The 25,054-nt window shown below is 43.0% G+C and overlaps 1 protein-coding gene across 1 annotated transcript in view; it reads left to right on the forward strand.

The window, feature by feature from the left end:
* LOC142674685 (uncharacterized) overlaps positions 1–25,054 on the forward strand; it is a 57,292-nt gene that overhangs the window by 26,772 nt on the left and 5,466 nt on the right. The window contains exons 7-9 of the mRNA XM_075847203.1: positions 16,375–16,529; positions 17,000–17,173; positions 17,256–17,379. Of these exons, the coding sequence (XP_075703318.1) occupies positions 16,375–16,529; positions 17,000–17,173; positions 17,256–17,379 (453 nt within the window). The remainder of the gene's footprint in view (positions 1–16,374; positions 16,530–16,999; positions 17,174–17,255; positions 17,380–25,054) is intronic.

Here is a 25,054-nt window from a genome sequence, read left to right on the forward strand (position 1 = left end):
TTATTTTTCTAGGACGTTACAAGGCTTAGAACTTTAGCAGCAATTTCTCATATTTACAAGAAAATGTCAAAAGGCTATTTTTTCAGGGACCAGTTCAGTTCTGAAGTTAGTTTAGGGGCCTTATATATTAGAAAGTCTCCATAAATGAACCCATTTTGAAAACTGCACCCCTCAGAGTATTCAAAACAGCATTCAGAAAGTGTTTTAACCCTTTAGGCATTTCAGAGGAATTAAAGCAAACTACAGGTGAAATTTACAGATTTCATTTTTTTTGCCAAAATTCATAAGCAATCCATTTTTTTCAGTAACACAGAAGGTTTTTTCCCAAGAAATGCAACTGAATAGTTATTGCCCAGATACTGCACTTTTTAGAAATATCCCACATGTGGCCCTAGTGTGCTAACGGACTGAAGCACAGGCCTCAGAAGCAAAGGAGCACCTAGAGGATTTTGGGGCCTCCTTTTTTTAGAATATATTTTAGGCACCATGTCAGATTTGAAGAGTTCTTGTGCTGCCGATACAGTAAAAACAGAGAAAAAGTGACCCCATTTTGGAAACTGCACCCCTCAATTAATCTTTCTAGTGGTATAGTTAGCATTTTGACCCCACAGTTGTTTTGCAAAATGTATTTGAATTCGTGTGTGAAGATGAAAACCTACTTTTTTTCTGAAAAACATAGACATTTTAGATTTAATAAAAGAATAAATGAGAAAAAGCAATTTGTAAAGCAATTTCTCCCGATTACGGCAATACCACATATGTGGTAATACACTGCTGTTTGGATCCACAGCAGGGCTCAGAATAGAAGGAGCGTCATTTGGATTTTGGAGCGCAGATTTTGCTAGAATAGTTTTTAGTGCCATTTCGCGTTTGCAATGCACTGGGGGGGGGGGGGAACGACCAAAACAGTGTAAACACCCCAAAAGTGACCCCATTTTGAAAACTACGCCCCTCAATGAATTTTTTTCTAGTGGTGTGATCACTTTTTTAACCCCATAGTTTTTTTGCAGAATCTTGTGGATATCTGGCGTGAAAAAGAACATATGACAAATGCTTCATTTATAGGACAGAATTTTCAGACACAGAGCATGCAAGTGAAGAAAAGCACCTCAACATTTATCAGGATATTTCTTCTGAGTTTAGAAATACCCCCAAATTGGCCCTAATTCTCTGTTGCTGGACATATGGCAGGGCCACAAAATATTGGAACATCACAAGGATTTTGAGGCCTTATTTTACTTGGATGATTTTTGGGCATATGTCATGTTTGCATAGGCCTAAAAAATTGTGCAGATACTACACCATATTACAAATCCTAGGGGTATAATGGGAATTTTTCGTTTTGTTATGGGGATGTTCACATTTTAAATGGTGAAATGGTTATGGTAAATGCGAGGGGCGGCAATTGTAAATGAAAGGGCCGAAAATTATAAATGAAAGGGACAGATGAAAATAAAATTTAGAAATCCAGAGAGGTGTGGTATATCCGGAAGCACTCCTTCATACACAGTCCAGGGTTGGTGGGACAGGTGTTACACTGGTATGTCGTGTCTTTTCTTATGCCTCTTTTGGCACAGACACGACACCTCTTCTGGGGGTGGCTTTTTTTTGAGGTGGGCGGCACTTCATCAGGAAAGTGCTGCCCTGGAACTATCCTGGGGACATCCGTACTTGCAGAGGCAGAACTTTCTCCTACCTCTGCCACATTCCCAAAGAGAAGGGATTTGATTACCTTCTCCTGGTACTCCAGGTATGTCCCCTCCTGACCAGTGCTCCTGTATATTACAAAGGAGTTGTACAATGCCATTTGGATAAAGTACATCGCAAGTTTTTTATACCAAATTTTTGATTTCCGCATGGCATTGTACGGCTTGAGCATCTGGTCAAAAAGGTCCACTCCCCCCATAAATTTGTTATATGCCTGGATACAGACAGGCCGTGACGTGGTGGTGGGTGTTGCACCACGCACAGGGACAAGAGAGCAGGTGGCATCATGAATGGATGTTAGCATCAACACATTCTTCTTGTCCCTGAATTTCAAAAATAGGACCCCTTCGCCTTGGACCGCCCTGCTCTCCCCACGCTGCAGGGGTTGGCCGAGAAGGGTTTTTGGGAGCGGTCTCTGGTTTTTGCGGACCGTCCCACACGCCACCGTTTTTTGTTCCGCCAGGCATTTGAACAGGGGTACACTTGTGTACCAGTTGTCAATATACAAGTGGTACCCCTGATTAAACAGTGGGTGCAGGAGGTCCCAGACAATCCTCCCAGTTGTGGTCAGGACGGGTGGACAGTTTGGGGGTTCAATCTGACTGTCTCTTCCCTCGTATATTTTAAAAGTATGTGTGTAGCCCGACTCCGACTCACACAACTTGTAGATCTTGATGTCATACCTGGCACGTTTGTTGGGCAAATATTACCTGAACTTCACCCTTCCCTTCAAATGCACCAGGGACTCGTCAATAGCAATTTCTCTTCCAGGGGTATATGACATGGAAAGCTTTTGGGCCAAATGGGAAATAAGGGGTCTAATTTTATAGAGTCGATCGAAATTTGGGTGATCCTGGGGGGGGGGGCACTGGGAATTATCATTGAAGTGCAAAAACTTCTGTATTGCCTCAAAACGAGCCCTGTGCATTGTGGTGCGGTATAAGGGGCAGTGGTAAAGAATATCAGTGGACCAATAGGCCCTCACTGATGGCTTCTTTGTTAGGCCCATATTTAGGACCAATCCCCAGTACTGCAGCATTTCTGCTTTGTCGGTGGGATGCCACCTGTATGGCCTGGCATAAAAACTACCGGGGTTGGCAGTAATAAATTGTTGAGCACAAAGATTAGTTTGCTCAACAATTTTGTCCACAATGCTGTCCGAAAAAAAGAGCTGAAAAAACTCAATTTCAGACACCCCTGCTGCCTGGACTTGGACCCCTGCAGCAGCAGTAAAGTCCGGTACTTGGGGGGTGTAGGAGGTTGGGGGCAACCAATTAGGTTCAGGTGCAGGTGTAACCTGAACACTAACCCTCCTGCGACTGCGAGAAGGTTCCTCAGTGTCACTTGTGGAAGAGGACAGCACAAAAGCGGACCCTACATCACTCGCAGTATCTGTGTCCGATGCCAGCATCTCATACGCCTCCTATGCAGAAAATGTTTTGCGGGCCATTTTTTATTTTTGTGTACAGTAAAGGTTTATGTAATCTTGTATACTGTAGAGAGTGTATACAAAAAAATGTAGAATAGAACTTTTTTTTTTTTTACATAAAACGCTAAATACTAACACTAACGTACACTAATATATTTTTTTAAATTTTTTTATTGTATGACACTATAACTGACTAACACTAAACTACACTTGCAAAAAGACAATGACTACCTGACAATCACACACTGACTGACGCTAACTGAAGGACGCTAACTGACTGAGACTAACTGACGCTGACGAACAGGCGGTCTGACGATGACTAATGGACGATCTGACACGAACAGGCGAGATCAGAGGAGATCAGAGCCTGTGACGTTGATCTCTAACGTGCTAAGCTCAAATTCATTAGTCTGTACAGACTAACCAATCGGAGCCTCTCTAACAAGGGACCGCTTCGATTGGTCCCTTGTACTCTGCCTGGACACCAGGGCAGGCAGACTACACAGTTAACCGCCTCTGCGGTGTAGCGCCGCGCGGCGGTTAACTTTTAAAGTGCCGACGTAACTGCACGTCAAGGTGCATGAACTTACTTCACAGCTTGACGTGCAGTTACGTCAAGGTGCGGGAAGGGGTTAATGATATAGAGGATGGGATTAATAGCACTGTTTCTATTTTTGCAGATGACACCAAGCTATGTGATATAGTTCAGACTATGGAAGATGTTCGTGAATTGCAAGCTGATTTGGACACACTAAGTGTTTGGGCATCCACTTGGCAGATGAAGTTTAATGTAGATAAATGTAAAGTTATGCATCTGGGTACCAACAACCTGCATGCATCATATGTCCTAGGGGGAGCTACACTGGGGGAGTCACTTGTTGAGAAGGATCTGGGTGTACTTGTAAATCATAAACTAAATAACAGCATGCAGTGTCAATCAGCTGCTTCAAGGGCCAGCAGGATATTGTCGTGTATTAAAAGAGGCTGGACTCGCGGGACAGGGATGTAATATTACCCTTTTACAAAGCATTAGTGCGGCCTCATCTAGAATATGCAGTTCAGTTCTGGGCTCCAATTCATAGAAAGGATGCCCTGGAGTTGGAAAAAATACAAAGAGCAAAAAAGCTAATTAGGGGCATGGAGAATCTAAGTTATGAGGAAAGACTGAAAGAATTAAACCTTTTTAGCCTTGAAAAGAGATGACTAAGGGGGGGGGACATGATTAATTTATATAAATATATGTATGGTTCATACAAAAAATATGGTGAAATCCTGTTCCATGTAAAACCCCCTCAAAAAACAAGGGGGCACTCCCTCCGTCTGGAGAAAAAAGGTCCAACCTGCAGAGACGACAAACCTTCTTTACTGTGAGAACGGTGAATCTATGGAATAGTCACCGCAGGAGCCGTCACAGCAGGGACAGGAGATGGCTTTAAAAAAGGGCAAAGATAATTTCCTGTAATGAGAAAATATAAACTCCTGTGTCAATGTGTAGAAATGTTGTTTCATCCCTTCCCTTGGTTGAACTTGATGGACAGGTGTCTTTTTTTTAACCATACAAACTATGTAACTATGAATATCCGAGAACATGACAGGGAGCAGGTATAGGAGGAGAGGACTACAACTCCCAGCATGTCTAGGCTGTTATGTGATATTAGTGGACATTACACGGAGGAGGTATAAGAGTAAAGGACTACAACTCCCACCATTCCCCTGGCTCCAGCTTTCACACAATTGCCTAAACCTATAAAAGAAGAAGAAAACGCTGAATCCATCACTTCTCCACAACAGCACAGAAGCCCCGCCCCCTCACAGAGCTCCGCCCCTCACCAAGCCCTCACATCATGTGATTGTCACAGGACCTTTATCCAACACTTCTCTCCACTGATAAGCTCCGCCCTTCCTGCCCCAGTCACATGGTTGTGACATTATCTCAGGTCTCGGACAACTCCTGCAGCGGTCACATGTTTCTCATCACAGGTCCTTCATCCATTCTTCATTCTTTCCACTTCTAAGCTCTGCCCCCTGATATACCGGTCACGTGATCTTGATATCGTCACAGGTCCTTCATCCATTACTACTTTCTATTGCTAAGCTCCGCCCCTCCTGCACCGGTCCCATGGTGGAGACATCAGCACAGGTCCTTCAGCGATTGCAGTATTCGAGGTAGAGACCAGGCGCTGGTCGGGTGTTCTCTCTGTTATCAGTCGTTGCTGTAGGAGTGTGTATCAATCATTGAGTGACCCCGCCCACTGGAGTCCTAAACCCAGACTGAGCAGGGATTTAACCCCATCAGTGCCGACCTCTTTGGGGTAAGTTGCTATTTCTGGTCTTTGTAGTGGTCTGATGTTTTGTGGGACGAGTCGTATTTTGTAATGATGTACTACAACAAGGCCGATCCTCACCTCTCCGAACGTTACCATAGCAAAACGTACCTGCTCTTCCGGCTGCTCTGTGTCATGTGACCTCTCCAGCCTGTGATTGGCTGCAGGAGTCACATGACGCCTTCTTTTTTTATATATATATATGTAACCTGCATCGTTGCTGTGAAGACGCGGTGTAGCCGCAGAGGATTCTGGGAACAATGACGATTGTTGCGGAACTTGACTTTCCTATTGAACTTAATGGGGAAATTCTGCAACAAATGCGCCGCGAATCCGCAGTATAAATCCGATATCCTTGTTTATAATATGACACAATTCTTTTACATAAGGGAATTGCAGGCTCAGCTATTCCATAATATATACTGATTATCAGGATTGTCCCTGGTGCTATGTGTGATCACTTATATAATATATACTGATTATCAGGATTGTCCCTGGTGCTATGTGTGATCACTTATATAATATACACTGATTATCAGGATTGTACCTGGTGCTATGTGTGATCACTTATATAATATATACTGATTATCAGGATGGTCTCTGGTGCTATGTGTGATCACTTATATAATATATACTGATTATCAGGATTGTCCCTGGTGCTATGTGTGATCACTTATATAATATATACTGATTATCAGGATTGGCCCTGGTGCTATCTGTGATCTCTTATATAATATATACGGATTATCAGGATTGTCCCTGGTGCTATGTGTGATCACTTATATAATATATACTGATTATCAGGATTGTCCCTGGTGCTATGTGTGATCACTTATATAATATATACTGATTATCAGGATTGTCCCTGGTGCTATGTGTGATCACTTATATAATATATACTGATTATCAGGACTGTCCCTGGTGCTATGTGTGATCACTTATATAATATACACTGATTATCAGGATGTCCCTGGTGCTATGTGTGATCACTTATATAATATATGATTATCAGGATTGTCCCTGGTGCTATGTGTGATCACTTATATAATATATGCTGATTATCAGGATTGTCCCTGGTACTATGTGCGATCACTTATATAATATATACTGATTATCAGGATTGTCCCTGGTGCTATGTGTGATCACTTATATAATATACACTGATTATCAGGATTGTCCCTGGTGCTATCTGTGATCTCTTATATAATATATACAGATTATCAGGATTGTCCCTGGTGCTATGTGTGATCACTTATATAATATATACTGATTATCAGGATTGTCCCTGGTGCTATGTGTGATCACTTATATAATATTCACTGATTATCAGGATTGTCCCTGGTGCTATGTGTGATCACTTATATAATATATACTGATTATCAGGATTGTCCCTGGTGCTATGTGTGATCACTTATATAATAGACACTGATTATCAGGATTGTCCCTGGTGCTATGTGTGATCACTTTTATAATATACTCTGATTATCAGGATTGTCCCTGGTGCTATGTGTGATCACTTATATAATATATACTGATTATCAGGATTGTTCCTGGTGCTATGTGTGATCACTTATATAATATACACTGATTATCAGGATTGTCCCTGGTGCTATGTGTGATCACTTATATAATATACACTGATTATCAGGATTGTCCCTGGTGCTATGTGTGATCACTTATATAATATATACTGATTATCAGGATTGTCCCTGGTGCTATGTGTGATCACTTATATAATATACACTGATTATCAGGATTGTCCCTGGTGCTATGTGTGATCACTTACATAATATATACTGATTATCAGGATGGTCCCTGGTGCTATGTGTGATCACTTATATAATATATACTGATTATCAGGATTGTCCCTGGTGCTATGTGTGATCACTTATAGAATATATACTGATTATCAGGATTGTCCCTGGTGCTATGTGTGATCACTTATATAATATATACTGATTATCAGGATTGTCCCTGGTGCTATGTGTGATCACTTATATAATATACACTGATTATCAGGATTGTCTCTGGTGCTATGTGTGATCACTTATATAATATACACTGATTATCAGGATGGTCCCTGGTGCTATGTGTGATCACTTATATAATATATACTGATTATCAGGATTGTCCCTGGTGCTATGTGTGATCACTTATATAATATATACTGATTATCAGGATTGTCCCTGGTGCTATGTGTGATCACTTATATAATATATACTGATTATCAGGATTGTCCCTGGTGCTATGTGTGATCACTTATATAATATACACTGATTATCAGGATTGTCCCTGGTGCTATGTGTGATCACTTATATAATATACACTGATTATCAGGATTGTCCCTGGTACTATGTGTGATCACTTATATAATATATACTGATTATCAGGATTGTCCCTGGTGCTATGTGTGATCACTTATATAATATATACTGATTATCAGGATGGTCCCTGGTGCTATGTGTGATCACTTATATAATATACACTGATTATCAGGATTGTCCCTGGTACTATGTGTGATCACTTATATAATATATACTGATTATCAGGATTGTCCCTGGTGCTATGTGTGATCACTTATATAATATATACTGATTATCAGGATGGTCCCTGGTGCTATGTGTGATCACTTATATAATATACACTGATTATCAGGATTGTCCCTGGTACTATGTGTGAGAGAGACAATCCTGATAATCGGTGTATATTATAGAATAGATGTGCCTGGAATTCCCTAATGTAAAAGTTTTGTGTCTTGGTATTTTTTAGATAAGGGAAATGCATGCACTGTAATTCCTTAACCCGTTAGTGACCGCCCATTAGTGTTATTACGGTGGCAACTTTCGGGCTTTATTCAAAGCCATTGCCTTTTTACGGTGCTGCATAGGAATAAACGCCGAGATGAGCAGTTAAATCTCCCTGACCCCAGCTACCTCTGGTAACTGAGGGCTGGGAGCAGACCTGCTCGAACGGGCGATATAGAATTAAGTATCCATCTCACCTGTTTAACCCCGCAGATGCGGCGCACAATAGCGATCGTCTCATCTGAGTGGTATTGGAGGGAGGGAGCTCCCTCTCTCATCCCACCAGCACCCCGTGATAAGATCAAAGGGTCCCTATGTCTTCTATGGCAGCCAGGGGCCTATAAAGGCCCCCAGGTCTGCCTGTAGTTAATGCCTGCTAGGCCATGCCAGAAGCATGGCCTAACAGATAGCTGTCCGTTTTACACGGACAGGTAGGAATACGCTGCAATACAGAAGTATTGCAGTGTATTATAAAAGCGATCGGATGATCGCATAGTGAAGTTCCCTAATGGGACTAGTAAAAAACGAAAAATACGTTTAATAAATGTTATATTAAATAAATAAAAATACAAAGTGAAAAAAAATGAAAAATCCACTTTTTTTCCCCTTACAAAATGCTTTATTATTAACCCCTTAAGGACATGGACTAGTTGGCACGTTCAGGACAAAGCCCCATTTTTAAAACCTGAAGTGTCACTTTGTGCTAATAACTCTGGAATGCTTATATCTATCTAAGCGATTCTGAGATTGTTTTCTCGTGACACATTATACTTTAAGTTGGTGGTAATATTTTGTTTATACATTCTGTATTCTATTGTGAAAAACACCAAAAATTAGCATTTTTCTCAATTTAAATGTATCTGCTTGTAAGGGTATGTTCACATGCCGTGTTTTTAGACGTAATTCGGGCGTTTTACGCCTCGAATTACGCCTGAAAAAACGGCTTCATTACGCCAACAAACATCTGCCCATTGCTTTCAATGGGTTTTACGGTGTTCTGTTCCCACGGGGTGTAATTGTACTCGTCGCTGTCAAAATACGGCGCGTAAAAAGACGCCCGCGAAAAAGAAGTGCAGGACACTTCTTTGACGTTTTTGGAGCGGTTTTTCATTGACTCCATTGAAAAACTGCTCCAATAACGTCTGTAAAATACGCAGCGAAAAACGCGAGTTGCTACAAAAACGTCTGAAAATCAGGAGCTGTTTTCCCCTGAAAACAGCTCCGTATTTTCAGACGTTTTTGGTCACTGCGTGTGAACATACCCTCAGAGAGATCGTAATATCGCACAAATTAAATGCTAATTAACATTTCCCATATGTCTACTTTAGATTGGCATCATTTTTTGAACATCCTTAGGCTTAGAACTTTAGCAGAAATTTCTCACAATTTCAAGAAAATGTCAAAAGACTGTTTTTACAGGGATGAGTTCAGTTGTGTAGTGGTTTTGAGGTGCCCATACAATGCAAATCCCCATAAATCACCCCCATTTTAAAAACTGAACCCCTCAAAGTATTTAGAACAGCATTTAGGAAGTTTATTAACCCTTTCGGCGTTTCACAAAAATTGCCGCAAAGTAGGGATGAAATGTACAAATGTAATTTTTTTTAACATTTTTAATCCTTTTTTCCTGTAACACAGAAGGTTTTACCAGAGAAACACAGCTTAATATTTATTGCCCACATTCTGCAGTTTTTAGAAATATCCCACATGTGGCCCTAGTGTCCCAATTCGCTGAAATACAGACCTCCGAAGCAAAGGAGCACCTAGAGGATTTTGGGGCCTTCTTTTTACTCAAATATATTTTTGCACCATATCCGTTGGAAGAGGTCTTGTGATACCAAAACAGTGAAAACACCCCAAAAATACACCATTTCGCAAACTACACCCCTCAAGGAATTTATCAAGGGGTATAGTGAACATTTAGACCCTACAGTGTTTTTACTGAATTTAGTGGACTGAAGCCGTGAAAATTAAAATATACATTATCTTGAATATATCGTAGAAATTTTAAATTTTTACAAGGCATAAAGGAGAAAAAAACTACCCAACATTTGAAAAGCAATTTTTCCCGATTATGGAAATACCCCATATGTGGTGATAAACTGCTGTTTGGACACACGGCAGCGATTAGAAAGGAAGGAGCACCATTTGGCTTTTTGAGCTCAAGCTTTGCTGCAATGATTTTTTGGGTGCCATGTCACATTAGCAAAGTTCCTGAGGGATGAAATCAGTGGAAACCCCCCAAAAGTGACCCTATTTGGGAAACTACACCCTTCAAGGAATTTATCGAGGTGTATAGTGAGCATTTTGACCCCACAGGTTTTCTGCTGACTTTAGTGGAATTAGGCTGCGAAAATGAAAATCAAATTTTTTTCTAATAAAAAGTTGACATTTTCAATTTTTACAAGGCATAAAGGAGAAAAAGCAGCCCAACATTTGAAAACCAATTTCTCTCGATTACGGCAATACCCCATAAGTGGTCATAAACTCTGGCAGGCAGGGGTCAAAAAGGGAACACACGGCAGGGGTCAAAAGGGAAGGATCACCATTTGGAGCTCAAATGGTTTTCGGGTGACCTGTCACGTTTGCAAAGTGCCTGCAGGACTAAAATAGTAGGAAATCCCCAAAAGTGACCCCTTTTGGGAAACTACACCCCTTAAGGAATCTTTCTAGGGGTATAGTAAGCATTGGTCTTTTGCAGAATTTATTGGAATTAGGCCGTAAATATTAATATCAGCATTTTTTTCACTAAAAAGTTGAATATTTTTATTTACTCAGGGATAAAAGGAGAAAAAGCACCCCAACATTTGTAAAGCAATTTCTCCAGAGTACGTAATTACCCCACATGTGGTCATAAACTGCTGCTTGGACAAACGACAGGGCTCCGAAAGGCAGTAGCGCTATTTGGCATGCAGATTTTGCTGGATTGGTTTCTGGGTGCCATGTTGCATTTGCAAAACTCTAAGGTACCAGAGTACAGTAGAAGCCCCCAAGAAGTGACCCCATTTTGGAAACTACACCACTCAAGGCATTTAACATTTGCCTGGACATTTTACAGAGCTCAGAAGTGAAGAGCAACATGCGCATTTGAGGTCTATTTTGGTGATTTTCACAGCATTGGACCACAATTGCAGGTCTCCGAGGTCAAATAGTAAAACAAACCCCCAAGTAGTGACCCCCATTTTGGAATCGACACCCCTTGAGGCATTTTAAGGGGTGTAGTGAGCATTTTGCCCCCACAGGTGTTCTTCCATTAATAATTAATGCGTAGCGGATGGTGCAAAGTGAAAATTTACATTTTCCGCCGATATGCCATTTTAGTGCACAATATGTGGACGTAAACTGCTGTTTGTGCACTCTGTAGGGTTCAGAAGAGAGGGAGCGCCATTTGGCTTTTGGAGCGCAGATTTTGCTTGGTAGTTCTGTTTAGGGGTTTTGCTGGTATTTTAGTTTATAATGTGGGGGCATATGTAATCTGCTGAGAACATCAGGGTATAATAAGGGGGTATAATAATTAGGTAAATAAATAATATTTCAGAGATATGTGGCCAGTTTCGCACTGATAAATGGTGCCCGATCTTATTCGCTTTGGACACTCTTCACATTTTGTGTCGCCATATTCGGAAAGCCAGAACTTTTTTATTTTTCAGTCAAAAAAGCTGTGTAAGGGCTTGTTTATTGCGGGACGGGTTGTAGTTTTTATTGCTACTGTTTTGGGGGTATATGGGACATTATGATCATGGCATTGTTGTTTTATTGTTTTTTTTTTGTGGTGTTCACCTTGCGGGAAAAATAACATTACAGTTTTATAGATTGGGTCGTTACAGACACGGTGATACCACATATGTGTACTTTTTTTTTAACGTTTTCATATTTTTCCTATAATAAAAGGCTTATTATAGGAAAAAAGTCAGTGTTTGTTTTTATTAACTTGAGACTTTTGTTTTTACACTTCTATTCAACTTTTTTCAACTTTTGTTTTTTGTCCCACTAAAGGACTTGAGGGCCTGCACCTCTGATCTTTACTCTAATGCATTGCACTACCCACGTAGTGCAATGCATTAGATCTGTCAGTCATTCTCTGACAGCAAGCCTATTAGGTCCCGTCTGTGGCGGGGCCTAATGGGCTATTGTACGTGGCAGACCAGGACGCCATTATTAGGCCTCCGGTTGCCATAGCAAGGATCGGCTTTGTCACGATCACGTCGTGTTGATGCCGATCTCTACAAACCACTAAGATGCCGCGATCGCTTTTGATCGTGGCATATAAGTGGTTAATGGCAGAGATCGGAGCTAGCTCCGTTCCCTGCCGTTACAGCATGTTGTCAGCTGTAACATACAGCTGACACCAGCGGCTGATGTCGCAGGCTCAGCTTCTGAGCCTGCACCATTTTGTTACTGCGGCCGGAAGACTTTTAGGCCCCGCCTCTGGGCGGGACCTAGCATGCGTCTGTTCTAGGCAGACAGGAGGCCATTGCTAGGCTTCCGGTCTGCCGGAGCAGTCATCGGAAACCCCGCAATTTCATTGCAGAGTTCCGATCTGCTTGTAAACACCATAGATGCAGCGCTCGGTTTTGAGGGCTGCATCTAAGGTGTTAATCGGCGGATCGGAGGCTAGCTCTGGTCCTGGCCTTGAAGCAGTGGTATCGTTAAGCTGTCACTGCTTTAAAACTGTGTCTGCAGACACAGTAACCTGTTAACGTGATGAAGTAATAGTACGTCAGTTCGCGTTAACAGTCCACCGCCCGTGACGTAATAGTACGTCATAGGGCGTTAAGGGGTTACAAAAAAAAGTTACACATATTTGGTTTTGCCAGATCCGTAACGACCCCAACTATAAAGTTATTACATTATTTAACCCGCTCGGCGAACGCCGTAAAAAATAAAATAACAAAGAATGCAAAAATTGCTGTTTTCTGTGAAACCTGCCTTAAAAAATATCTAATAAAAAGTGATCAAAAAGTTGCGTGTACTCCAAAATGGTACCTATAAAAAATACAAGTTGTCCCGCAAAAAAAAAAGCCCTCATACAACTGCATCAACACAAAAATATAAAAAGTTATGGCTCTTTAAATATGGAGACACAAAAACAAATCATTTTGAAAAAAAAAAAGGGTTTTTACTGTGTAAAAGTAGTAAAACATAAGAAAACGATACATTTGGTGCGCTTGATAAAGACCGATTCATGGGTTGAAACGTTGCAAGTGTTTTTAATAATTGGTGAATAAATCAAATACACTTCATTAGATTAACTTGAGTGCTGCAGTTCCTTTCTTCGATTGTATATAAATTTGGTATCGTTGCAATCGTAACAACCCGCTGAATAAAGTTATTGTGTTATTTATACGATACGGTAAACGGTGTAAATTTAGGACACAAAAAAGAGTGGCGAAATTGCTGTTGATTTTTCGTCCCCCCTTAAAAAATATTAATAAACGTTAATAAATTATATGTAACCCAAAATGGTGCTATTAAAAAATGCAACTTGTCCCGCAAAAAACAAGATCTTACACAGCTATGTCGACGCAAAAATAAAAAAGTTATATCTCATTGAATGAGACGGTTTAAAAACGTAAAAACTAGCTTGGTAATGAAGGCAAAAAATAGGCTGGTCACTAAGGGGTTAATTACTCCTAAAAATAATAAAATCGAGATTAAAATCAAAAATCGTCTATAGGGTTGAAAATAATCTAGATTTGTTTTTTTGGTAAAATCGCCCATTCTGTAAACCTTCCCCATACTTCTCTCCCGCACCATGACATTCAGTGTTGTCATGGGGATGGCCGTGTTTGGACATGACTGATGGATTACTGGTGACTTTCTTTGTACGGTCTAGAAGAGGTTTATGTATTCGCACCATGAATGTTGTACAACCGACATATTGAACCTGACATTGGTATAGAGCGGATGAGATAAATGACGTGATGTGTTATAATCTATATCTGTCTTACTAGTGACCCCGTTATCTGTACAAGATGAAGAACTATTTGTAGCTTTGTTGTAATTCCAGGATCGGCTTTTTATGACCACGGTGGAAATAACCTTCAGTGGTGAGACAAGTCTGACTCCGTATTTCACTCTCACATAAACTCGGGGGAGACGTTGTCCTCGTGTTGGGGTCTCTCTGCAATAACTCTTACACCATCCCGAATAATGTCATCCAGTCCTGACCGCAAATGGGAAGACACTTTACAATAATGTTTCTAAACTCCTTAAACTTCACGCTGAAAGAAGTCGTAAAACATTGTAATTCATATGTCCGGTCATTATTTTTGGGGTGATAACAATTATTTATAGTTTAAAAAAAAATCCATAATAAAACATTTTGTAAGTGAAGTTATTTTTTCCTCTCTACACAATTGGAATTTACAACTCATCATTAGTCCACAATCTCGAGGCGAGGATGAACTTACAGAGGAGCCCCCCCCAAAACACTTAGATGCCTCAGTCACTATTGACCGCAGCATCGAAGGGGTGAAACAGTTATAATCATGGTTCTCTCAGATCTCCAGCCTTTGCAGCAGGTGTCCGGACTTCCCTATAGCCTGTGAACAACTCCTGAGCAGTAAATGTTCTGTGCAGGAAGGGGTTAAATTAGTAAAATACAAGTTTATACAGAATCTTATCCCACAAAACAATGTATCACTCTGCTCCGCTCCACCTGCGCTATAACATGATGATAAGAAATCACACTGTATGTCGCATTTATATATAATGTCACCTCAGCTGCTGCAGAACCTCACAGTTTATATCAAACACTGGCTGCATAGTGTGCATCACGTCTTGTGAGATGTCAGCAAAGTCTCCCCAGTATCCACCATGTGTCAGGAGTCAGGTCTTCATCGCCTGGGGGGGGGGGGGGATGTCTTCATTTTACTCTTCTCACCTGTTCACGACTCTCTTCATTGACTTGTATAGGAGTTCCAGAAACAGCCGAGCATGGCCAGAGGTGGAGCCGCATCTATCCGACGTTTCTGGCATATCCTGGGAAGAAATGTTCGTGTTGGGAATACCCTTTTAACCCTTTCCCGCCGCAGCCATTTTTCGGATTTTAACTTTCGTCGCCCCTTCCTCGCCTTCCAAAAGCCATAACTCTTTTATTTTTCCATCAAAATTGCCGTATAATGTAGTGGGAAAGTAGAAAAAAACTATTTGTGAGATGGAATAGGAAAAAAACAGCGATTCCTTAATCTTTTGGGGAGTTTAGTCGTTACGTGTTCAGCGTGTTGTAAAAACGGCATGTTAACTTTCTTCTGCGCGTCAATACGATTACAGCGGTACCAAATTTATTTAGGTTTTTATTATGTTTTGCTACTTTTACAAGAAAAAAAAATTGATTGTTAAAAATAAAATGGGAGTTTTGCCACCACATTCTGAGAGCCATAAGTTTTTTCTTTTTCTGTTGACTGAGCGATATGAGGGCTTTTTTTTTTTTTTGCTGGGCGAGCTATATTTTTTTTTCTGATTTTTGCTGTTGATAAAGTGACCAAAAAATAGCAATTCTGATGGTTTAAATTTTTTACAGCGTTCACGGTGCGGACTAAATAATGATATATTGTAATAGTCCAGGCTTCTACGGACGCGTTGATACCAGTCATGTTAATTTGTTTTGTTTTTTTGTTACATTGTGCTTGAGGGAAAATGGGAAAACTGGCTTTTTTTTTTTAACTTTTTTATTTATTTTACTGTTTTTCACTTTTTTTTTTTACTCGTCCCCCTAGGAGACTTTAACCAGCGATCGTTGGATCTCTTGCACGATATGATAGCGGACCTGGGGACCTTCATCAAGCCCTCAGGCTGCCATGCTATCCAACGGTGCCCCCTGATCGCGTCGTGTGGGGGGCCATTGGAACGTAACAGGGGGCCACCCCCTGTTTCTAGTAATTTAAATGCCGCGTTCGCTTTTGAGATCCCTCTCGTTACCCTGAAGTGTTAGCTGCAACACACAACCGACACATTCGCTCGTTTTCCCCCATCCAACGTGCGCCGTATATATATGTGGTGACTGCTTTGAGAAAATATTTCTCTCAAAGATCAATAAGTGAGGTTCTGTATGTCACACATGATGTTGTCCCCTGTATGATCTCCATCTTCTCCTTTCTTCATAAAGACGTCTGCAGTACTAGATCCTCCAGTTATCTCATCTTCTGCTCCACAACGTTCCTTCTCCTGAATGACCCACCAAGGATGGATAAGGACAGGAATGAGATGAGCAGAAGAATATTAGACTTCACCTTGGAGATCATCTACCTGTTGAGCGGAGAGGTAAACTTTTCTACATTATAGAACAAGTCACACATAGGGAAGGGACAATACATAATAGGAAGAATCCAGTGTCCTGTATAACAGCGTCCAGACCTTCCAAGTGACGGCAAGAAGCCACCAGCAGAAAAGCTGAAGATCAGCCACCAATATGGTCAGTTATGTGTCATTCACCAATGCAGCAATAGTAATGTTGTAGAGTAATGAGAATGACAAGGAACCAGGAGGATCAGGATGACTATATAGAAACATACAAGATGACGGCAGGAGGAGAGCACATGGTCCATCTAGTCCCCCCAATATTATTAACTTTTGGCCTCGTTCTATTTTCTCAATGTCTTTTTGTATGTGAGGTCTCCAGTATTACAGATGTGGGGTCGATAGAGGTCTATACAGCGGGGTCACAATCTCCCTCTTTCTACTGAGGGGGGAATACTGTGTTCAGTTCTCTAAGTGTCTCTCTCCATACACAGGAGTACACAATAGTGAAGAAGACATCGGGTGACTGTACGACTCCCATCATCCATGAGCCAGAAGGATGGAGCAGTAGTCGGAGCCCCATCACAGAGCCTCCCCCTCACTCCCGGATACATGAGAAGAAGATCTTAGAACTGATCTACAAGATGACGGAGCTGCTGACTGGAGAGGTGACACTGCTGGGAATGCTGGAAAATTCTACAGTAACAGCACTGTAGGTGTCTGGGTAATGACTATCATTGTGTGTGTCAGGTTCCTATAAGGTGTCAGGATGTCACTGTCTATTTCTCCATGGAGGAGTGGGAGTATCTAGAAGGACACAAGGATCTGTACGAGGAGGTCATGATGGAGGACTACCGGCCGCGCACATCACAAGGTGAGATATAGATATATAATTTATATATTATTAATTTTTTTGTTGAAGTGTTAATTTCATCATGTCCAGTATACACAGACATGTGATTCCTGATCTCCGATCACACGTTCCTTGCTTTGCTGCAGGGCTGCACTAGGGAATAGTCACAGATTTGTAGTAGAAGTTTCTATATAACTGAATGTTCTTTCTGCAGCAGGTACATGAATTTTTACTAACCACAATCAGATGAGTTGGACAATCACAGAAATTTCTGCCACCATTTTTCCATGTGTGAACATAGTCTTATATAACCAGCGACTGATCTGCGACTGATGTGGGAACAGCAGACATGACAATCATGTCCAGATATAACAAAGGGTTGAATATCTTCTTTGTAAGACACAATACACAGGGTCAGTGGTAGAAATGTAGAATAGGGATCTGTTCGATTGTCAGCCGGGGCAGGGAGGTATTTTCTACTTTATGTGGAATTGGGTCTTTGTCGTGTAAAGATTGTTTTTTACCTTCCTCTGGATCTACTGGGATTCGTTGTGTAAATTAAATACTTGCATATCCCATAATTTAATAATTATACATCACCTTTTCTTAGAACTTTTTATTGTGCTGTTCCTCTGTTATTCCTCCTAGAAATGTATGAATGATTTGACATCTAGTGTGTTACCATCTGGGGGCGTGTCCATATAGTCTGACCATGTCCAATCAGTGCTGACAATATCAGAAGGTGTAGTGACACGACTATTTCCCAAAGGGAATGGTAACACCCTTTTCTGAATTTAATCTTACATTTCCAGTAGGAATAACAGAGGAACAGCATGGTGCAGAGTTCTGAGAAAAAATGCTCCAGAATTGTTGATTCACGGGGAATACAATTATGCACTAAAATAGACGTGTGAGGAGAGCCGACAAGTCCTCTATAAAGTATTTTTTGTCTTCCTCTGGATGAATTGGGGTTTGTAAGTCTAAAAAGTTTAAACTTGATGGAATTAGACCTTGTTTAACCCACTAACTATGTAACTATGTAAAATGTCTCTCTGTGTCTAGCCTGATCAGCCATAACATTAAAACCACCTGCCTAAGATTGTGTAGGTCGCCCTCAGGCTGCCAAAACAGCTCTGACCCATGGAGACGTGACATCTCCATGAGATCTGGCACAAGACGTTAGCAGCAGATCTTTCAAGTCCTGTAAATTGTGAGGTGCGGGCACCATGAATCGGACTTGTTCTCCAGACCATCCCACAGATAATCGATCGGATTGAGATCTGGGGTATTTGGAGCCAAGTCAACTCCTTGAACCATTCCTGATCAATATTTGCATTTTGTCAGGGGGCATTATCCTCCTGAAAGAGGGCACTGCCGTTAGGGATACCGCTGCCATAACGGTTACTTGTCTGCAACAATATTTAGGTAGGTGGTACGTGTCACATTTACATGAATTCCGGGACCAACAGAACATTGCCCAGATCATCACACTGCCTCTGCCGGCTTCTCTTCCCATAATGCATCCTGCTGCCATCTCTTCCACAGGTAAGTGACATAACCCGGACGTCCACATGATGTAAAAGAAAACAGGATTTATCGGACCACGTCACGTTTTATTGCCCAGTTCTGATGCTGCCTATTGTAGCCACTTTTGGTGGTGGACAGGGGTCAGCATGGGCGCCCTGACTGGTCTGCGGCTACACAGCCCATAAGCAGTAAGCTGTGATGATCTGCGTGTACAGACACCTTACTATTATAGCCAGCAGTGACTTTTAGGCCTGGTTTACACGAGCGTGTGTGTTTTGCGCACGCAAAAAATTCGGCGTTTTGCGTGCACAAAAGGCACTTACCAGCTCCGTGTGTCAGCCCTGTATGATGCGCGGCTGCGTGATTTTCGCGCAGCCGCCATCATGATGACACTCCGCTTGGATGTTTGTCAACAGAAAAGCACGTGGTGTTTTCTGTTTGCAAACATACTTTTGACTACTGTTGCGCGAATCACGCGCATCCCACGGAAGTGCTTCCGTGTGGTGCGCGTGATTTTCATGCACCCATTGCCTTCAATGGGTGCGTGATGCGCGAACAGCGCACAAATTTAGGACATGTCGTGAGTTTTTTTTCAGCGGACTCACGCTGAGCAAAACTCACGGACTGTCTGCATGCCCCCATAGACTTTTATATAGGTCCGTACGACACGCGTGAATAGCACGCGCGTCGCACGGATGTATATCACGCTCGTGTAAACGAGGCCTTACAGTAATTTGTCGTACGTAACCCTTCCGTGGGTTGGGACTAGATGAGCTCCTCACGCACATTGAGTCTTGACCTCCAATCACCCTGTTGCCGGTACATCGGTTGTCCTTCTTTGGAGCACTTTTGGTAGGTAAGAACGTTTACATACCAGAAACACCCCACAAGACTGGCAGTTTTTGGGGATACTCTGACCAATTTGTCCTTTGTAATTTTATACTTCTCCATGTTTCAAACACATTAACTTAATGAACTGACTATTCACTTCCTGTCTAATATCCCCCCTTTGTCAGGCGCCACTGTCACGAGATCATCAATGTTCTTCACTTCACCTGTCTGTGGTTTTAATGTTATGGATGATCAGTGTATATATGGAGGAGGACAGTGTAGTTCTTCTCATAGACTCACAGAAAACCAATTACTGGTAAATGTATTCATAAATATTATTTTTTTTCCCATTCGCCATAACAGCACCAGGGAAATTAAACTTGGAGGTATATAACTATAACACCTCAGTGGTTTTCCATCCCTTGTAGAGAGAAATCTTGGAGTAGTTGTTTTCCTTACAGGTACTTTTGTCTGACCGTGGGTTCCCTCTCGTAAATTTTGACTTCCCATATAAGCAGGGAGTATTGTTCCTGGTCAACAATCTGGTACTCTTTTGGTTGGCACGGGGCTCTAATAATAGGACCCATGTGTGCTGGCGATTTCAGGTGTATTCACATCCTTAGGAGACAAATGCAATTGAAAACTATGGTGGAGTAGAAGGCCGTCTAACAGGGGTAACACAACAAAGCTCAGGCAATGAAGGAAGGGGCAGGGCCCTTCTTCTAATCCAGGGTGATCATGGGAGCAATCAGTCAATCTAAAACGTGTGTGCTCTGGCCCATTAAGGCCGGGAATTAGATCGAGTGCGCACCCCAGTGGTCACTGCAGGACAGGATGGCCGCATGTGCTGGCATCTCTAGGGAGGAAGACATCTGCAGGATGATAGGAGTCTGCGACCGCGGACATTACAGTATGCCCCCTCTTCTTGGGGCCAGAATGAGAGAGGAACTTCTTAATGAGGGAAGACGTTTCGGTTCTCCTCTGACTCCCAGGACCTCTCTTCTGGACCAAACCCCTTCAAATACACCAAGTAAAAAGCTTTTCCTCTTGAAGTCCAAGATCTCCTTTACCTGAAATACATCGGCAGAACCGCTGGGGGCAACTGCAGGGCTAAGAGTCTTAGAGTAGCGGTTCAGGACCACAGGCTTCAGAAGAGACACGTGAAAGGAGTTGGGGATTCTGAGGGTAGGATATCGGACAGCCAAACTTATAAGAGACCGGGTTGATCCGCTGGAAGATCTCAAAGGGTCCGAGGAACCTGGGAGCGAATTTGCACGACGACACCCTCAGCCGGATATTGCATGTGGACAGCCAGACCTTGGTACCCAGAAGAAATTGGGGAGGCTCTCTTCTCCTTGTGTCTGCCTTTCGCTTCATGCGGCTGACCGCCAGCAGAGTAAAGGATCAGGTTTGCTGACAGATTTTTAGGAAGTCCCTGAATGCAGAGTCAGCTGTAGGCACCTGGAACGTAGCTGACACAGGGAGAGGAATTTGTGGATGTTGACTGTAGACATTAAAGAACGGTGTAGAAGCGGTAGACTCACTTGTGTGGTTGTTATAGGAGAACTCGGCCCAAGGAAGAAGCTGCACCCAGTCATCATGCTGCCTGGAGATGAAGTGTCGTAGATAGTTCTCCATGATTTGGTTTGATCCTCTCGACTTGGCCATTGGACTGGGCATCGTAGGCTGAGGAAAAGTTCAACTTTACATCAAGGAGTTTGCAGAGGGTTCTGCAAAATTTCGAGGTGAACTGAAGCCCCCGATCCGACACGATATGCAGAGGTAAGCCATGCAGGTGGAAGATGTGTTGGATGAAGACGTCACCAGTCGAAAGGCAGAAGGTATACCGGTCAGCGGAACGAAATGCAGTGCGGTCCACAACCACCCTGACCGCACTGCATCCAGTAGAGGGAGGCAGGTCCGTAACAAAGTCCATTGCTATATGCTGCCAGGGAGCATTGGGCACAGGCAGCGGCTGGAGCAGGCCAGCAGGCTTGGAGTGAGCAACCTTGTTAGCCGCGCGCACCGTGCAGGATGAGACAAAGTCCATGATGTCTTTGGGCAGCGTGGGCCACCAGAAATGACTGGCAATCAGGTCTTGGGTTTTACGGACACCCACGTGACCCGCCAGTCTAGAACTGTGTCCCCAGCGAAGGATTCTTCTTCTGTCTGCCAAGCGCTCAAAACTCCTCCCCGGAGGGTTGTCTCTTACTTGCAAAGGATTGACAGAGATAATGCAGGACCGATCAATGATGTTTTGTGGAGACTCCATGTTGTCCTCTATCTCGAATGACCTGGACAAGGCATCGGCCCTCACATTCTTATCGGCAGGGCGATACTGGAGCTTAAACTGGAACCTGGCAAAGAACAGCGACCACCTGGTTTGACGGGGGTTCACTCGTTGGGCCGTCTGGAAATAGGTGAGGTTCTTGTGGTCAGTAAATATCAGGATGGGATGGACTGCGCCCTCTAGTAGATGTCTCCACTCCTCCAGGGCCAATTTGATGGGCAGTAACTCCCAATCCCCAATCGAGTAGTTGCGCTCTGCAGAAGAGAAAGTTTAGAGTAACAAAACTGTCGAGATACATCAGGATGATGGAAGGTAGAGGCTGACGTGAAGGCACTCTTCAGGCTATTAAATGCGGATTCCGCTACTGGAGTCCACGCCTTGGCGTTCATGCCTTTTTCTGGTGAGGGTGGAAATGGGAGCTGCCAGTGAGATGTTTGGGATGAACTGCAGGTAGAAATTGGCGAATCCCAGGAAACGCTGCATGGACCTTAAGCCTTGAGGATGTGGTCATTCCAGGACGGCCTTTACCTTCTCAGGATCCATCTTGAGGCCTTTATCCGAGATGATGTAGCCCAGGAAGGGTAGAGCATTTCTCTCAAACACGCACTTCTCCAACTTGGCATACAGGTGATTCTCCCTTGATCTCAGCAAAACTTGACGGACATGTCTCTGATGAGTCGTCGGGTCTGGATAAAAATGTAAGATGTCATCAAGATAGACCACAACACAGACATAGAGGAGGTCACGGAAGATGTCATTAACAAATTCTTGGAAGACCATGGGAGCGTTACACAGACCGAAGGCCATCACCAGGTATTCATAGTGCCCGTCTCTGGTGTTAAATGCTGTCTTCCATTCGTCACCATGGCGAATCCGGACTAGGTTGTAAGCCCCACGCAGGTCTAGTTTAGAAAAAATCTTGGCTCCTCGTATGCGGTCAAAAAGCTCAGAAATCAGTGGCAATGGATATCTATTTTGATCTGGTTGAGACCCCGGTAGTCGATGCAGGGTCGAAGAGATCCATCCTTTTTGATAAAGAAGAACCCGCTGGGGAGAAGGATTTTCGTATGAAGCCCCTCTCCAAATTCTACTTAATATAGGCGGACATAGACTGACTGGCAAGGAAAGAGGGTATACCCTTCCGCGGGGAAGGGATGTGTCAGGAACCAGTTCAATTGGGCAACCATACACCCGGTGTGGGGGCAGCGTCTCCGCCTCCTTCTTTCTAAAAACATCCGCAAACTGAATAGTGAGCAGGCAATCCTGCCAATGACTGAGGCTGGGGAGGCTGGGCCAGATGGATGTGCCCCAGGCAGCGGTTCAGGCACTTGGACCCCACTGGAGAACCTCTCCAGAATTCCATTCCACAACTGGGGCATGTAGTTGGAGGGTCAGTACTGCCCGGAGGTGTAGTAGGAGGAACAGCAGAGGCAATAGGAGCAGGTGCTGGGGAAACTGCAGCTTGCACATCCAGCCGATGTGCAATAATGTTCAACGCCAGGAGGAGTTGGTCCTGTCGAGACCGGAGGTCTAGCATATCCGCTCACATCACTTGTGACGTCATGGTCTTGGGTTGACCAGCGGGTCCATCGCCTGAGCTTACTGTCATGATGGGTTTGGACCCACTGGGCCGTCCTGCCGTAGCGGGATAGCAGCTGGCCAAACAGGATACCAAGGCAAAGTCAATTGTTCGAATAAGGGTACCTGTGGCAATACAGACAGTAGCGATGGCAAGCTCTGATGGGACCTTGGCAGCAGGAAGATACCAGGCGTGGCGAAATACAGCAGGCGTAGTATACGACACAACACGACTCCAACTTTCTACGGCACAGGAACAAGGTAGCACGGGATACAGGTAGCATGAACAGGAAAACTGGGAACTGGAAAACACTAAGGGACCATTTGCAAAGACTAACACGGGTAACACAACAACGCTCAGGCAATGAAGGAATGGGCAGGGCCCTTCTTATAGTCCATGGGAGCAATCAGTCAATCTTAAACATGTGTGTTCTCTGGCCCATTAAGGCCAGAAATGAGCTTGTGCACACCCCAGTGGTTACTGCAGGACAGGACGGCCGCATGTGCTGGCATCTCTGGGGAGGAAGACATCTGCATGATTATAGAAATCTGAGGTCTGCGATCGCGGATGATACAATAGGCCTGCGGTTTACAAAGCACTGGGACCGCGGCGCAGTTGGTGAGAAGCACAACATTGTCATTTCGGCTCTGATCAATAAGCATAGAAGTGTTGAGGGAAGTGTCTGATATATATATATATATACAGTAGTCATGGATTTAGTCACTGTGATTCCTACAGATGGATCCAGTAGGAGAGATGTCCCTGTCCTCTGTATTCCCTGGATTGTCCAGAGGAAAATCACAATGTCCCAGAGAATCATCAGGTAGATGAAGCCGAGTTCTATACCAGAACTATATAGGGGTGTGTGGACCTTTTTGGTCCTGCGGTCATAGATGTGGTCATAGATTTTGGTGGTTTCTTATGTTGATCTGTTAGATTCTTCGCACTCTCTGCTGTATTGTACTGAATTGTTACATATGTGAAATCAGGGGAATGATCTGACTAATATGAAAGCGGAGGGTGATGCAGAAGAAGAATGGGTGATTGGCGATCAACCGTATAAGAGTGGAGTGGAGGAGGAAATTCCAGAAGATGTTACCACAGGTAAGTAATAATGAATTTAGAAAGTGAAATGGGAGGTTTGTTAAAGGGTCTTCCAGCCCTTAAAAATTGATGGCCTATCCTCAGGATAGGCCACCAATAGCTCAAAATAGTCATGCTCCTCAGTACCCGACAATGTTATTATATCGTACCTGCATTTCAGAGCTTTGAATATTCTTGCAAATAAAAGCAAAACTGTTCAATTTTGCCGCAATTTTTATACAGTCAAGGCATAATGCCACGATTTCCTGCAATTCTCTGCAAAAGACAAATTTTTAGTGTGGGGTGAGAACTCTGTACATGCAGCTTTTTAGTTATTGAGAAATACTTGCAGAAAACATTAGATATCTAGGGCAAAGTGCACATCG

This window comes from Rhinoderma darwinii (genome assembly GCF_050947455.1).
Source record: "Rhinoderma darwinii isolate aRhiDar2 chromosome 1 unlocalized genomic scaffold, aRhiDar2.hap1 SUPER_1_unloc_8, whole genome shotgun sequence".
Taxonomy (NCBI): domain Eukaryota; kingdom Metazoa; phylum Chordata; class Amphibia; order Anura; family Rhinodermatidae; genus Rhinoderma; species Rhinoderma darwinii.